The sequence below is a fragment of the Vipera ursinii genome, assembly GCF_947247035.1.
Source record: "Vipera ursinii genome assembly, chromosome: Z".
Classification (NCBI taxonomy): domain Eukaryota; kingdom Metazoa; phylum Chordata; class Lepidosauria; order Squamata; family Viperidae; genus Vipera; species Vipera ursinii.
This window is the reverse complement of record NC_139517.1, coordinates 52,648,009-52,665,018: the sequence shown is the minus strand read 5'-3', so window position 1 is coordinate 52,665,018 and position 17,010 is coordinate 52,648,009. Positions and strand designations below refer to the sequence as shown.

Below are 17,010 nucleotides of genomic sequence, written 5' to 3'. Positions count from 1 at the left end.
TTCTAGCGACCATAACTGAGCCTGTTCATATGGATTCTCAGTACAACCTGATGTGTTTGTAGTGAGCAATTTGATTGATGTAATTGTAGGTGAGATGCTTTATTGTCTTCCCATGAAACTTCTCTATTAATACCTCCCCCTCTTATTTTCTGAATGGGCTGCCACTTTTTAGCAGGCTCTTTAAGTGTTTCCCAGGATCTGTGCTCTTTATCCTCTTCCTTCTCCTGAGTATTGGATTTTCCCAAGTCTGCTGTAAGGACTTTAGTGGGGGTGCCTGTAGCCCAATGCTGTGCTCAGAGAAAACCAGCTATATCTTTTTCCAATGTCTCTACATCATGTTGAATGGTTATTAGTTGTTCAAATATTGACACTACCATTTGCGGTGTGAGGAGGCATTGCTTTGCCATAAACTCTATTGTATTCTCCCATGGTAAGCTCTCCACACTCTGAATTGGTTTGTTGTTAACCTTGTTAGTCTTTTCTCAGTCTCAATACTGGCTGTAGCTGGACTCGTTATTTGTGAAAGTAGCTGGTTATCATTTTGCTCCCCCTCCCCCCAGGTCAAGAAAGTCTAGTATCTGCTGTTTTGTCAGACCTCTTTTCAGGTCCCATTCTAATCTCTCTGGATTGTTGGAAATGAAGGTGGGGATAGTTTTACTTACAAGTCTCTTGCCAGCAAAGTGCTGCTCAATCTTTGGTTGTTTTGCATTCTTCACTGGTGGGAGAGATCCCAGGCTGGTGCCATGGCGCTTCTTTTTTTCCCCATGCCTTCCAACAGCCTAAATTAGCAAGAACTATTGTGCTTTCTGAAAAAAACTGTACTTGAGCCACTCAAAACAGGTTTAAAAATAAGTTTAAAACTAGGTTTAAAAAAGGTTAAAAATGGGTTTAAAAGGTTAAAATAGGTTAAAACGGGGTAGGTTAAAATACAGTGTTAAAAGAAGTTAAAAATACAATGTTAAAAGAGGTTAAAAAGTTAAAAATGAAATAAAATAAAGCTTTTACTTTTGGAGGAGCTCTTTACAGCCTTTGCTGCCTATCCACCATCTTGGCTCCTCCTCCATCAACCTACATTTCCATATTTTAGAGGATTAGCCATCACTTACATGGCAGAAAAGAATAAACAACAACAACAAATGAAGTTAATAGAAGAACTTATAAAATTGGAATCAGAACTACAAAGAGATCCACAAAAGAAAACTCTTAAAAAACAAATGGAGATAATAAAACACAAACTAAATTTAGCAGAAGCTTAAGAAATGGCCCAACAAATTAAAAGAGCAAAACAAAAACTTTTTTGAAAATGCTAATAAGCCGGGTAGATGGTTGCCTTATAAATGGAAAAAAGAGAGAAGAAACTGATAAATAAATTGCAAGATGTGAAAGGCAGTTTTCCAAACAGTTTAACTGTTGTATCATGAATTGCCAGTTTCCATTGTCAAAGGCTTTCTGCGTGTCTAGAAAAATTAGTGCCATTTGCTTCCCTGGATGCATTTCATAATATTCCAGTGTATCTAGAATCATTCTTAAATTGTTCTTTATTTGTCTCTTGGGTAAGAATCCATTTTGATCTGGATGTATAAATTCAATCAGAAATCTCTTCAGTCTTTCTGCTATTACTGAAGTGAAGATTTTATAGTCCACATTTAATACAAATATTGGTCTATAGTTTAATATTAAAAAAGGCAAAAGACAAGGATGCCCACTATCTCCATTTTTGCTTATTTTAACTTTGGAAGTGCTGAATAGAAATGTCAGACAGGACCTAGAAATTAAAGGAATGGAGATAAAAGACAAAAAAATAAAATAAACTACAAGCATGATTTGGTATTTATACTAGAAGACCCACTGGAGACAAGCCCTAAATTATTGACAAAGATAGAAGAATTTGGAGAAGTAGCAGGATTGAAAATAAAAAGAGAAAGACTAAAGTGATAGTCAAAAACCTTACAGATAAACAAAAAAATCAGCTGTTAGAAAAAAACAGACCTCCAAGTAATTAAGAAAGTTAAATACCTAGGGATATATTTAACAGCAAGGCGTTCAACAGTAAAACAAGACAACCATGTAAAACTATTAAAACAAATAAAACTAGATATCAGAACCCACTTCCTTGTTGGGGGAGGGGTTGATTCATCCCTTTCTGCATTCTTTCTGTGGGTTCTGTCATTCTCCTAAGGGGGAGGGGGGAGGCCCTATGGGATGCACTATTTCTCCTTTCACTCCTCTACAATGTACCCTCTGCTGTTTCTATCTGCTTGCTCTTTGAACTGGTTTTCCCTTGATGTCAACCTGGGGTGAGAAAGGAATGTGCCTCTGGCCATCTGGCTTATCTCTTGCTGTGGAAAAGAAAGGTGCAAAGACCCAACAATGTCTTCACAGGCATGGGAACGGACTGCATTATCAGCTCAGTTCCCACAGTGGAATTAACACCTGGGGATTGGCTCATTTGAACTATTGGGGTGGGGTTTGCTTGAGGGTTTTTTAACCTATTGATCTGAGCAGGAAGCCTGCTATCAGCTTCTCCTAATAAAAGTTCCTTTTGGAATGAAACTGTTCCAAGAGTCCTGTTTTCTTGGGATGTTTTGAAATGGGTCCTTACATTAGACTTGGAAAAATGGAAAAAATTACAACTATCAATGTTAGAATAGCAACAGTGAAAATGAACTTCCTACGAAAATTACTTTTTTATTTCAAACAATACCTATAAAAATAGAGAATTTTTTAATGAGTTAAATGTATCGATTTTGAAGTTTATTTGGCAAGGGAAAAAAAGCCAGAATCAGACTGAAAATGCTACAAGAAACTAGAGAAAATGGAGGATTTGACTTTCCAGACTGGGTTCTATATTATCAAACATCTGCATTCACATGGCTAAAAGAATGGATAACTCTTAGACATAAAGAACGACATGACCTAAAACCTGGATGGCATGTCTTTTTATGGTATGGGAGGAATAAAATTCATAAATACTTTCAGAATCACTACATAAGAAATGCACTGCTTTTACTATGGGAAAAGATAAAAGTGAAAATTTATATGAAAATACCAGGGTGGATTTTGACAACGAAAGCATTTGTTCACCCAAATTTAATTAATTATGAGAAACTTGTGATTTATAGAAACATCTTGAATACCGAAGGAAAATTACAAACTAAACAAGAGTTGGAAGAACAGGGCATTGAGCTATCATGGTGGCCACACCTGCAAATACAAATGAGATATGAGAAAGATGCCAAAATATATGGTTTTTATAAAGACCAGATAGTGTTTGACCAGATACAGTTGCAAGAAAAAGTATGTGAACCCTTTGGGATTACGTGGAGTATTGCATGAATTGGCCATAGAATGCGCTCTAAACGTCATGTAAGTCACAACAATAGAAAAACACAGTCTGCTTAAAATAATACTACACAAACATTAGCTGTTGTCATGTTTTAATAGAACATAAGATGGAAACATTCACAGTGCAGGGTGGAAAAAGTATGTGAACCTTTGGACTTAATAACTGGTTGACCCTCCTTTTGCAGCAATAACCTCAACCAAATGTTTCCTGTAGTTGCAGATCAGACCTGCACAACGATCTGGAGTAATTTTGGACCACCCCTCTGCACAAAACTGTTTCAGTGTAGCAATATTCTTGGGATGTCTGGTATGAATCACTCTCTTAAGGTCATGCCACAGCATTTCAATCGGGTTGAGGTCAGGACTCTGACTGGGCCATTCCAGAAGGCGTATTCTGTTCTGTTGAAGCCATTGTTTTGTTGTATTACTTGTATGCTTTGGGTCATTGTCCTGTTGCTTCACCCATCCTCTGCGGAGCTTCAGTTGGTGGACAGATGATCGTACGTTTTCCTGCAAAATGTCCTGATAAACTCTGGAATTCATTTTCCCATCAATGACAACAATCCATCCAGGCCCTGAGGCAGCAAAGCAGCCCCAAACCATGATGCTCCCTCCACCATGTTTTACAGTGGAGATGAGGTTTTGATGTTGGTGTGCTGTGCCTTTTTTTCTCCACATAGTGTTGTGTGTTTTTCCCAAACAACTCAATTTTGGTTTCATCTGTCCACAGTATATTTTGCCAGTAGTGCTGTGGAACATACAGGTGCTCTTTTGCAAACTTCAAATGTGCTGCAATATTTTTTTGGACAGCAATGGCTTCCTCCGTGGTGTCCTCCCCTGTACTCCATTCTTGTTTAATGTTTTCCTTATTGTAGACGTGTCAACAAAAATGTTAGCATGTGCCAGAGATTTCTGTAGGTCTTTAGATGACACTCTAGGATTCTTCTTTACCTCATTAAGCATTATGCGCTGTGCTCTTGCAGTCATTTTTACAGGACGACCATGCCTAGGGAGAGTAGCAACAGTGCTAAACTTTCTCCATTCTGTGGACACATGAACATCAAGGCTTTTGGAGATACTTTTGTAACCCTTTACAGCTTCATGCAAGTCAACAATTCTTGATCGTAGGTCTTCTGAGAGCTCTTTTCTGCGAGGCATGGTTCACATCAGACAGTGCTTCTTGAGACCAGTAAACCCGAAACAGGTGTGTGTTTTTAAAGGGCAGGACAGCTGTCAGCAACACATCCAATATCATCACACTGATTGGAGTCAAGGTTGGCTCACTCCTGGCTCCAAATAGCTCTTGGAGAAGTCATTAGGCTAGGGGTTCACATACTTTTTCCACCCTGCACTGTGAATGTTTACATGTTATGTTCAATTAAAACATGACAACAGCTAATGTTTGTGTAGTATTATTTTAAGCAGACTGTGTTTTTCTATTGTTGTGACTTACATGACGTTTAGAGCGCATTTTATGGACAATTCATGCAAAACTCCACGTAATCCCAAAGGGTTCACATACTTTTTCTTGCAACTGTAAATTCAGTCTAAATGGATGAAAACTTGGTAATTCAAATCCTAATGAAGGACATATGAAACATTAAGATAGCGCCTGAGGATAAAGGTGATTCCGACTAAAAGCATTTTTTTTTAAATTAAAGTGTTTAGGTCTGATAAATTCAATATTTCAAAATACTGAGGAAGTCCTTTAATTATTTCTCCAAGGGCTCCAATTATTTCTCCAATCAGTTTGTTTGAGCTGAGTTTATCTACTATTTCTTCTGCTTCTTTACACAATATGCACTTTGAATCATTTTATGATTCTGGTTATTACTCCATACACAAAAACTTGAAATCATGGCTGCCAGTTCTTTAACTGCTGTTATCCGTCATTTCCACTGAGTTTATCTTAGCATTTTTTCCCCTTCTGTTCAATCATATCAGGTTTTGGAGACTTTCTGGACATATGCCTGCACTTTTCATGAAAAGATTTTTCAGAAGTGGTTTGCCACTGCTTCTTTTCTAGGGCAAAAAGTTGCTGCCTCAGGGTCCCTGTGTTTCTAGCCTGATGCTGTAACCGCACCACCAAACTGACTCTCTCAAGAACACCTAGGATGCTGCAATGTATTAGCATAGTACATGCATGGATCCAAGCAGCCTTTCTAATTGACAACTGGAACACTTGTCGGTGCACGGATTTTCTAAGTGTCATCCAAAGCGTAGCATATTATTACTATGATGATTGGTTGCACAGTCAGATGTTTAGACAGGATTTGGCATTTTTATCCACCTATCGAGTCCTTCCCAAGGACCTAGGATAGGCAATAGTTGTTTCCTATCTTTAAATGCACTGTCAGAGAATGTAAGCTTTTTCAGTTGCCTGAATTCAATTGCTGCGTTTTGCAATTGGCTGATTGTGATTTTGTGATAAGTGTTCAAGTGGTGCTCCAGATGTTTTAGAATTGCACCCAAGGTACCTATTGCTATTGGTATTATTTTTTGCTTTATTTACCAGTTGTCCTTCTTTGATTTCAGTTTTTTGTATTTTGTGATTTTTCTCTGGATCTTTATCTCTGCTGTCTCCAGGTATTGGAACATTCACTATCCAACATTCATTTCTAAGTTTCATCCACATTGTTCTCTACTGAAATTCATTGCATTTTTAAAAATAATTTCAAAGTCTTAATATTCAAAATCCAGTATGCTAATATTTTCTCAATGGTTATTTTTTTTAAAAAAATAATGTGTAGCTACAGTATTTGTCAAGAAAGCAAAAGCTTAACTGCTGACTTTATGATTAAAGGTGTGGTCAAAATTTATTAATTCACATGGACCCAGGAATAGTACAGTAGTAAATAAAAGTTGCATGGCTCAAAAGTTGCATATTGAACAAGAAGTTTAACTTATATTAACCCACATCTGAATCTCCAGGATGTAAAGATGAAGCAAACAAAAATAGAATGAAGTTCTGTTTGAATAGAGAATTATAACATGGCAGGACATATGGAATTGACTTCCTCTATCAGTAGAAGCAAGAGAATTTCCATGGAAGGGTTTACTGTCAAAATCATTCTCCTTTGCTCTGAACCTTTTTGAACGTCTTGCATGTGCTGTGATATCATATGCATATAGGGAAGGGATAACTTTTACATTATCAATACACGAGAATATTTGTAGCTCAGGGTTGAAATGAAGGGTCCTTGGTGCTCTGAACCTGATTGTTTTCTTGTAAATGTTTCATTATACAAACTAGGTAACATTATCAGTAAGATGGGCTTACTATATATACTCTAGTGCAGGGGTGTCAAACTTGCAATGTCACTGACGTGTTGCGACGTATTGTGACTTTTCCATTGCCGGCAATGGGATGGGCGTGGTTTTGGCATGACACATCCACCCACTCCTGCTCTAGTGGCTTGTCCCTGTCAGTGCTGGTGGAAGTGGTCTTGGAGGTTCTGGTTGGGCTGTTTATTCTTAGCTTGTTTGGCAGTTCTTTGTTAGCGTACTGTTTACTTCTTGATTGCTAATCTGATGTTAATCTTGGAGCTAATATATATATACATATATATATATATATATATATATATATATATATATATATATATATATATATATATATATAATATTTATATTTATATTTAAATATAAATATAATATAAATACAAATATAAATATATAATATATGCTCATCTGGGTACTGATTATTAATGACAAGATATTTTGGTCTTTTTCTTCCCTTCTTCCCTTCTATTGTTGTGACTTACATGACATTTAGAGCGCATTTTATGGCCAATTCATGCAAAACTCCACGTAATTCCAAAGGGTTCACATACTTTTTCTTGCAACTGTACTATTGTCATTAGATGAAAAATTGATTAAGAAACTGTATAACATTTTGTTAAATTTAAAGATGAAAGATGAGCAAATTAAAGAAACAATGATAACACAGGCAAAAAACTTTGGGCACAATGTAGAGCTAGAAAATTGGCAAAATTTGTGGGAAAGAAACTATAAAATAACAATAGCAGCAGCATTATAAAGAAAATCTATATAAAATGTTTTACAGATGGCATTTACCACTGGCAAGGTTAGCAGAAATGTTTAAAAACATTTAGGGACTTCCGGTGGCTGCGCGGCACCGGAAACAGCCTTCCCGGGCTGCCCGCGGCTCAGCTGTGTGATTTTCGCCCGAAGCAGCGCCGATCAGCTGTTCGGGCGAATTTGAAGCCCCCTCCTCGGGAGAAGAGGAGGGGGTGAGGCCCCAGGTAGGGGTCGAGTTCTCCGGGGCCGCCTGAGCTTGGAGCTTGGGCGGCTGAAGGATTGAACTCCCCCGAAGCCTGGGTCGCTCCCAGCTGGCCAGCGTCTCTGCTCCGGATTTCTTGGAGCAGAGCCAGGCGTCTGCGACCACCCCTGCCTGAAGGAAGGACTATGGAGTAATAAGAGCAGGCAGAGCGGTACAAGAGGAAAAGGTGAAGAGGATTATTTTATTTTACTCTCGAGCTTGATGGACTTTTTAAACTTAAAGTGAAAGTGCGTCACAATTGAAAGTAAAAGATGGCGGCTAAACCTCCCCCTAAAACTCTTCGGAGTGGTGGAACTTCTCCGGTGCAACAATCATCATTGCAGGCGTTGCATCCTCCTGATGTATTGACACCGAAGGACTTACGAGATGCTCTTGAAAAACATGCCCAGGTAATTTTGGAATCAATGGGTGATAAATTTGCACAGATGGAGGAGAAATTGGAGAAACTGGAGGAGAGAATGGAAGAGAGGATGGAACAGAAGTTCAGCGTGATGAAGGTAGACATTTTGTCTTCAGTGCATAAAGTGGCGGAATGTGTGGAAGATTTGGATGAAAAAGTGGATGATTTGACTCAAAAGAATGCCATATTAGAAGCAAAAGTACTGGAGAATGAAGATTTAAGAGACAAAATGGAAAGAGAATTAAGTCTTGCTCAATATTACCAGATGCAGTTTGCTGTTAGAATCAGAGGCTTAAAAGAGAATATTAAGGAAGATTTAAAGCAGCTGGTTTCTGAGGCTCTCGAAGTGGTATTGAATCAGCCAGCATCTGAAATAAGAGGAGGTATGGATAAAGTGTTCCGTGTGAATTCATGGATTGCTAGACAGAGAAAGTTGCCTAGAGATGTGGTGGTTTACTTTGCAAAAAGGGAAATTAGAGATGAAGTTATACAAGCTGCCTATGATGCTAAAGTTGTGATTGCTGATCAAGAAGTCTTGGTTCTAAAAGAAATTCCTCCAAAGATTTTAAGGAGATGGAAGGATTTTACATTTCTTGTGCAAGAGCTCAAGCAACGAGATATAAGGTTCAGATGGGAGATTCCAGTTGGGTTGATGGTGATGCATGAAGGTAAAAGGTACCGGCTGGTTACTGTGAAGCAAGCGCGTGATTTTTACAATAACGTTTTAAAAGCAACCCCATTAACACTTCTGGAAGCTGCAAAGGGATCTGGAGAAGGAGAACATCAAGAGGCTGAAGCAGAGGAAAACGGTGCTGGAGGAGATCAAGCTATAACTTCTTTGGATGATCCTAGAGAGCAAAGGGTAACGCGTGCTGCTTTAAAACGATCAAAAAAAATAAAAGAACAAGACCAGCAAAAGTCTTTGGAACTTCCACAACGTACTTACAGCCAAGCAGTGGGAGGAGCATGGTCTAAAGAAGATAGTCCTATCAAAGCAGTGCTCCAAGAGCTTTGGGAGGATATGCATGGCAACTAAATTTTTAACTTGGAACGTTAATGGGCTAAATTCACCACAGAAGAGGAAGAAAGTTTTTCAATATTTAAAACAATTCAAGATAGATGTTATATGTTTGCAAGAAATGCATATTAGAGTTGTGGATCAAAAGTATTTATCGAACTCAAGGTTGGGTACGCAATTTGTTGCTTCTGCAATGAATAAGAAAAATGGAGTGGTTGTTTATGTTAAAAGTGCCTTAACAGCAGACTTAATTGAAGCAGATAAGCATGGAAGATACGTTATGATAGAGCTGCTGTTAGAAGGTAAAAAGACGCTTTTAGTTGGATTATATGCTCCTAATCAACAACAAGCTGACTTTTTTAGTTTACTTCACACAAAGCTTACCCAGTTGGATTATAAATCTTTTATTTTTATGGGGGACTGGAATGGTGTTTTGGATGTACAGATGGACAAGGCTGGAGCTTTTAAGCGCATCCCAAGTCATGCTAGACTGCCTAAATCTTTTTTTGAAATGAAGGATGACTTGGAATTGCGAGATATTTGGCGTGAGAGACATTTGCAGGAAAAGGATTATACTTTTTATTCTGACAGACATCAATCTTTTTCTAGGATTGATTTTATTTTGTTGACTAATGATTTTTTTTGAGGACTAAAAAGGTGAAGATTTGTGCAAGAACTATCTCTGATCATAGTCCAGTTTGGTTAGAGATTGATAAGGAGAATAGAGACAGGCGCTCGTGGCGCGTAAATGAGAATTTGTTTAGAAATCAGAGAAATGTGGAAGAATGCAAACAGCGGATGAAGGATTTTTTTGAAATTAATATGAATAAGGGCACCTCTATGGATATGGTTTGGGATGCTAGCAAGGCCTACATGAGAGGGGTGTTGATATATATGAATAATAAACATAGACGTGCTGTGGAAGCTAGGAGGAAAGAACTGGAGAATGAAATAAAGGAAAAAGAAAAGGCTTTGATTTTGAATTCAGAGGATGTGAAGACTAAGGAGGCTATTAAACTGTTAAGAGGACAATTTGATAAATTAATGGCTGACCAAGTGGCAACCAATTTGCGGTTTGCCAGGCATAATACCTTTTGCAACGCTAACAAACCAGGTAGATGGTTAGCTTATAGATTGAGGAAAAAACAAAGGGCTTCTAATATAGACAAAATTGAGCATAAAGGAAGGGTTGTGTTTCAACAGGACCTTATCAAGTATGCTTTTGTGGATTTTTATTCTAAATTATATGCTAAGGAGAAGATTAATGAAAAAGACATTGATATATATTTGGAGAATGCTAGCATCCCGGTTCTTACGCAAGTACAAAAAGAGGGGATTAATCAATTGTTTACAGAAGAAGAAATTTTTACAGCAATTAAGGAATTGAAGGTGGATAAAGCACCAGGTACGGATGGTTTGACTGCGGCTTACTACAAAAATCTACAATTAGAGATGATAAAACCGTTAAAGGAACTGTTCCAGACAATCCAGAGGGGGGGAAAGGTGCCACCGTCTTGGAGAACAGCTTTTATTTCCTTGATTCCGAAGGAAGACCAAGATGCTACTCAAGTTAAAAATTATAGACCGATATCGCTTTTAAATACAGATTACAAGATATTTGCTAAGGTTTTGGCTAATAGACTGATGAGGGTTCTGTAACAGGTGATTCATGGGGACCAAACGGGGTTTATTAGTGGTAGGCAAATGAAAAATAATGTGAGGCATATAGTTGATGTGTTAGAGTTTTTGGAAAGGAACAACCAGATCCCTGCGGCGCTAATTTTTCTAGATGCTGAAAAAGCTTTTGATCAATTGAATTGGCAATTTTTGTTGAAAGTTTTAGACAAAATGGATTTTGGGGGAAAATTTTTACAACCGATTAGGGCATTATACCAAAACAAACTGCCCGAATCATAGTTAATAATAGTCTGACAGAAGCATGTAATATTGAGAAGGGCACAAGGCAAGGGTGTCCGTTATCGCCCTTGTTATTTGTGTTAACATTAGAGATATTATTGGTTAAAATACGGAATTCGGAAAAAATTAAGGGGATACAAATTAGAGATCAGGATTATAGATTGAGAGCATTCGCAGAGGATCTGGTTGTTACAGTGACCCAGCCAGAGAACTCTGTTGTGGACCTGATGGAGATAATAACACAATATGGGAAGGTTTCTGGATTTAAAGTTAATATACAGAAAACCAAAATTCTGGCCAAAAATATGACAGTTTCGCAAAAGGCTCTCTTAGAAGGATTAACTGGATTTGAGATTGTTAAAAGGGTTAAATATTTGGGGGTGCTTTTGTCGCCCTCTAATACAAAGTTATATAAAAATAATTATGAAAAACTATGGGGGAAAATTCAAAAAGAATTGGAGAGTTGGGAAAAATTGCAATTGTCTTTGTTGGGACGGATCGCAGCAGTGAAAATGAATGTCCTGCCTAAATTTTTATTCTTATTTCAAATGATACCGATTCTTAAGAAAGATTCTAATTTGGAGGAATGGCAGCGAGGTATCAATAAATTTGTTTGGGCAGGGAAAAAGCCACGAGTTAAACTTAAGATTATGCAGGATACTCGTGAGAGAGGTGGTCTTAAAATGCCCAATTTTAAACTATATTATGAAGCTGCTGCATTAGTAGGAATAAGTGATTGGATTAATTTGACACAAGAGAGATTATTAAATCTTGAGGGCCACGATTTGTTGTTTGGCTGGCATGCATATTTGTTGTATGACAAGAAGGTAGACAATGTGTTTAGAGTGCATATTTTAAGACAGGCATTGTTGAGAGTTTGGAAGAAGTATAGACATAAGCTAGATTGCAAGATACCACTGTGGGCAATTCCAAAACACACAATAGAAAATATACATGCTGGTTTCAAACATGATGTGACTACGTACAAGGAGATCCTAAGCTTGGAAAGAAATGTCTGGTGTTTGAAATCATATAGCCTCTTGCGAGAAGAGGAGGTTGTTCAAAACTGGTTTCAATATACTCAGTTACGGGCCAGGTGGAAAGAAGACCAGAAAAATGGTTTTACAATGACTGATGAAAATTTGATAAAGCAAATTAGAAATCAGGGACCAGCACATATTAAACGGATATATCTTGCATTGATAGAGATTGATTCAGAAACAGAACTTGTTAAGGAGTGTATGATTAAATGGGCCCAAAACATCCAGGAAGTTATCACAATGGACACGTGGGAAAAGATTTGGGTGAGGAACGTAAAATTTACACAAGCTCAAAATCTAAGAGAGAATTTTTACAAAATGTTTTATAGATGGCATTTAGATCCTAAAAAGCTTGCAAGTATGTATCCGAATTATCAGCCTAAATGTTGGAGGTGCGGTGATGAAGACGCAACATATTTTCACATATGGTGGACTTGTAAAAAGGTCAAGGCTTTTTGGATAAAAGTCTGGTGGAACATGCAGAAGATTTTTAAACAGAGGATAAAGTTTTGTCCGCAACTTTTTTTGTTGGGAATAATTACAGATGTTACAGTTGTGGACACCAAGTTGATGTTGAATTTAATTACGGCAGCAAGACTTTTGATAGGTCAGTATTGGAAAAAAGAGGAACTGCCGACCATAGAAGAGTGGACTTTAAAGGTTTCCGACCTGGCAGAGATGGCGAAGATTTCGGCCTATTTGAAAGATCACTCGCAAGAACGCTATATTATGGAATGGAGAAAATGGATTGAGTTTATCCAGAACAAGTATAGGGTTAAGAAGTTTCATGTAGCATTTGAATAAGTCTTCTTTCTTTTTTTCTTTTTCTATTTTAGTTTCTTTATATATATTTAATATTACTAAGGTTTGTTTTATCCTATATAAGCTAGAGAGTGATGGATTTTAGAGTTTATAGTTGTTAGTATATGGTTGTTTATGATTGTTTTTTTATATATACCTTGTATTTAGCTCTGGGAAGTCGGGGGGGAGGGGGGGAGGGGGGAGAGGTAGGGGGGGAGGGAGAAGGGAGGGGGAGGGGGGATTTTTAAAGAAAAATTGTATGTTAAAACTTTTCAATTAAAAAAAAAACATGTCTAGCAATTGTTGGAAATGTAGGCAAAAGCCAGGCATGTACTACCACCTTTGGTAGGCATCCCCCCCCCCCAAATAATCTGGTCAAAAATACATATGTGGTTAGAGAAAATGTTAATAAAACATGTAGATTTTAAGCCGGAATTATTTCTTTTAGGTATAACTCAGGAAATTATGATAAAGAATGTATATGTGTATATTTAATGTTACCTGTATTGACAGCAGCGAGAATTTTATTTGCACAGCATTAGAAAAATGAAGAAATACCACCTGAAGAACAGATAATTAAGAAAATTTTGGACTGTGCGGAAATGGATAGGCTTACACTGAAAATAAAAGGGAAAGAAGATATAGAATACTTTCAAACATGGGATGTATTAAAACGGAGTAGAGAATAGGAATTTGAGATGCATTATCAAGTTAAATATGTGGACTCAGTCAACACATTGTTTACTAAGCACTAAAGATTTGTAATTATAAAAAATTAATAAAGTATTTTTTTAAAAAAATAGAATACTTTCCACACTTTTCAGCATGAACCAATGACAGCTGAAAGAAAATTTTCAATTTTCCTGGCAATGTAAGGGCTGTAATCTGACTGTAAAAATCAAATTATATTATTCTCAGAATTTCTATATGCAAGCACATTTATGAGAGAACAGTGCTGTTTGTGTAAAAAGGACATCAAAGGATCATATGCCCAGAATATCAGATTCCTCCAGATCATAGGGACAGATTTTCACTTTGAACAAGGCTCTCTCTCTCTCTCTCTCTCTCTCTCTCTCTCTCTCTCTCTCTCTCTCTCTCTCTCTCTCTCTCTCTCTCTCTCTCTGTGTGTGTATGTGTATGTATGTGTATGTATGTATGTATGTATGTATGTATATTCTCCTCAGTATTGCAGATGCTAAGTCATTAAAACAAGCAAAGAAAAAGGCTAACGGCAGGTAATACTGAATAGCAAATTTCCTGGTGTAAAGGGTCTCTTGCTAATAATCTGTCAAGATTAATATACATAATTCACCTTTCTCTATCTTGAGACCTAGGTCAAACACCTGCGGGTCTGTAGCTCTAATTCTTAAGCTCTAATTCTTAATGGCATTAAAAGAACATTGGCCAAAACATTTCTGAATTCTGGCTTTTTAAAAAGACATAATCTGACTAAGAAGAATGTGGTTTGCAGGAAATTGATGGAAAAATGATGTATGAGCAGAAATATAAAGGTCTTAGATCTAAGGGGGATATGAGATGGTTTATTGGTTGTGTACAAACAGACAGTGACCATATTTCATAACAACTAATTTAGATCCTAGATCCTTTAATTTAGAGCAGAGGATTGGATGATGACTTTAAAGTCTTTTCCAATTATTATTCTATGGTTCTTTCATGTAGATTATGAAGAAATGAGAAGAGTTTTTATTTTAACATCTGAATATGACACTTTGCAGGGTGATTGCTGACTCCAGTAAGAAACAAAATGTGGGATATAAATTTGATGACTAGATAAAATACAAATTAACATTTTATATTAAATTAAAATGCATTGTATTAAATAATTAATATTTTGATTCTGATTCTTAAAAGGTTATCCATTTCCTACTGCTCCTCCAGTAGATCCATTTGCAAAAATTCGAGCGGATGATTGCGGAAAAACAAAAGGATGCTTTAGGTCAGTATGATACAATGAAAATTTGTTAATTGTTTCTTTTTTAAATAAAACCAATGTGACCTATGAACAAGGTCACTCTATGAATTGTTATATTTTATTAGCAATGACTTATTGTAACTGAGTCCATGTGAAGTTTTCCAGTTGTGGTTCATTTGTTTAGACAACTGAAATGTAGAGTTCGGCATAAATTAAAAAAACTTTCTAAGAATAGAACTATTTGTAAGAATAGAACACCTTTGCACTGTATTTTGATATCCACAAAACTTGAAATTTTGAGTGTTTTCCCATAGGGAACAATAGGAACAAGACCCTTGCTACCTTGATGTGTGTCCTAAGTTCACAAAGGTTGAGTAAATTTTTAAAATAGCTACATAAATTAAAAGGATTTTTGGTAAATTGTCTATCTACAGAACTAAAGCACTTAGCTCAGCAGTGGGTTCATTTCAGTAGAGCCTATGAACTACAAAATACCAATAATTGTGGATTTGTTAAAGCTTGCCTCCCCTGTTTCCATTTGGCAAACTGAATGTAAAGTTCATCAAAGAAATAAAGTAACATTGTGTTTGAATTTGATAATCTGAAAACTCACCATCATAGAAACAGTATTTGCAAAGCCCGTGCACAGTTTATATTTTGACTTGTATAATCTGGCTTGAAAAGAATACTGCAGTCTTCTCTGTCACAGAGAAGAGGGGGTTGACTTATTCTCTAAACACCTGAGGCAAGACAAGAAGTAACTGATGGAAAATTATCAAAGAGAGATCCAATCTAGAATTAAGGCAAAATTTCCTGACAGTGAGAACAATTAATCAGGCCTCCAGAAACTGTGGGTGCTCCATCACTGGAGATTTTGAAGAAGATATTGAACAGCCATTTGTCTAGATTGGTATGAGCACTTCTGCTTGGGCAGGGGCTTGGACTAAAAGACCTGCAAGTTTTTTCCTTCCAACTTTGTTATTCTGTATTCATCTGAAGACATCTGGAGAATTCAGAGTTCCTGATAATATATAAATTTTAAACAATGTCAGTGACAGTAGAGATGGCAGATGGAACTATTTTATGGATAAATGTATGGCTTAGAATTTAAAAAGTAGTTATGGAACACAACATGGAATGAAACTCCTGCTTTTGGCCCCATCTTGGAACAATGCTTCATTGAAATATTTTATCCTGAAATTGAAATACTGAAAATGGCCATGTTACGCTCAGAATATGTTTTGTACATCCTTATTAAAATGGTCTAGGATCAGTAATTACTTCTCACTTGAGAATGACTTGAAAGCTTGTTCTGAAAATCTTATTGTTTCCTGTCACCTTACAGAAATGGCTTTTTTCGATCATATCATTATAGAATTAAATTCCATTGCAAACTATAGTTGTCCTGATCTCTGTTGTTCACTTTTAAGCCAATATTCAACTATTTTATTTTGGCATGTGTTTAAACTTAATTTTCATTTCACTGTTTTCTCTTTATTCTTATTTATTTATAGTCTGAATATTAAATGTTATCATGTTTTATCTTGAGTGGGACATTCTCTGTCATAAATCAGGAAATAGCTAATGGTTACTATAAAGAACACTATTAAGGATCAGCAAGACCAACAGCTTAAGGTTGTTCTTTACAGGAATTTTCATAACACAGTAAATTTTATAGAATTTTTAACTAAAAATTTGGGACATGGAGCAACAGTAGTTAAATATAACTAGGACTATTATACCTGAGTTGCAAATTTCCCAATAACTATTAGGTGTCAACAGAGATATTTATGTATTTCTTTCTATCTAGTCATTATCTGGATCGTTGCAACCCCTCGGATGATAAACTTTATGAAAGAAGATATTGGTTGTGTAATTACTGATCTCTGTATAGTATGATCAAACTAATTAATTAGACATACTCCAATGAAGAAAATAACTGCTTTGGATTTGTGACTTTAAAGTACATTTGTTTTCTATAGGTAACACTGACAGTTTTTATACACAAATATAACGATACACTGCCAGCATGGCAGCTATCCCCCATCTTGTGTAGATGGAATACGCTGAACCTCTTTTATTATTATCTCCTTTATTATTATATATGCCCCTGATATATGCAGGAACTTATAAACAATCCTTGACCATCTAAGAGATTATATCAGGTAGTATACGAAGTCATATAAACATGAAATATGTATATTATAAATCACATGGTATATCATATGTCATGCCCATTGGAGCTCACAGAAG

The 17,010-nt window shown here is 36.5% G+C and overlaps 1 protein-coding gene across 1 annotated transcript in view; it reads left to right on the top strand.

Annotated features, from left to right (window-relative positions):
• The window catches only part of FRRS1L (ferric chelate reductase 1 like), a gene marked incomplete at its 5' end in the record, with an annotated part of 98,728 nt that overhangs the window by 28,743 nt on the left and 52,975 nt on the right, over positions 1–17,010 (top strand). Inside the window, one exon of the mRNA XM_083377165.1 lies at positions 14,697–14,781. Coding sequence (XP_083233291.1) covers positions 14,697–14,781 — 85 coding nt within the window. The remainder of the gene's footprint in view (positions 1–14,696; positions 14,782–17,010) is intronic.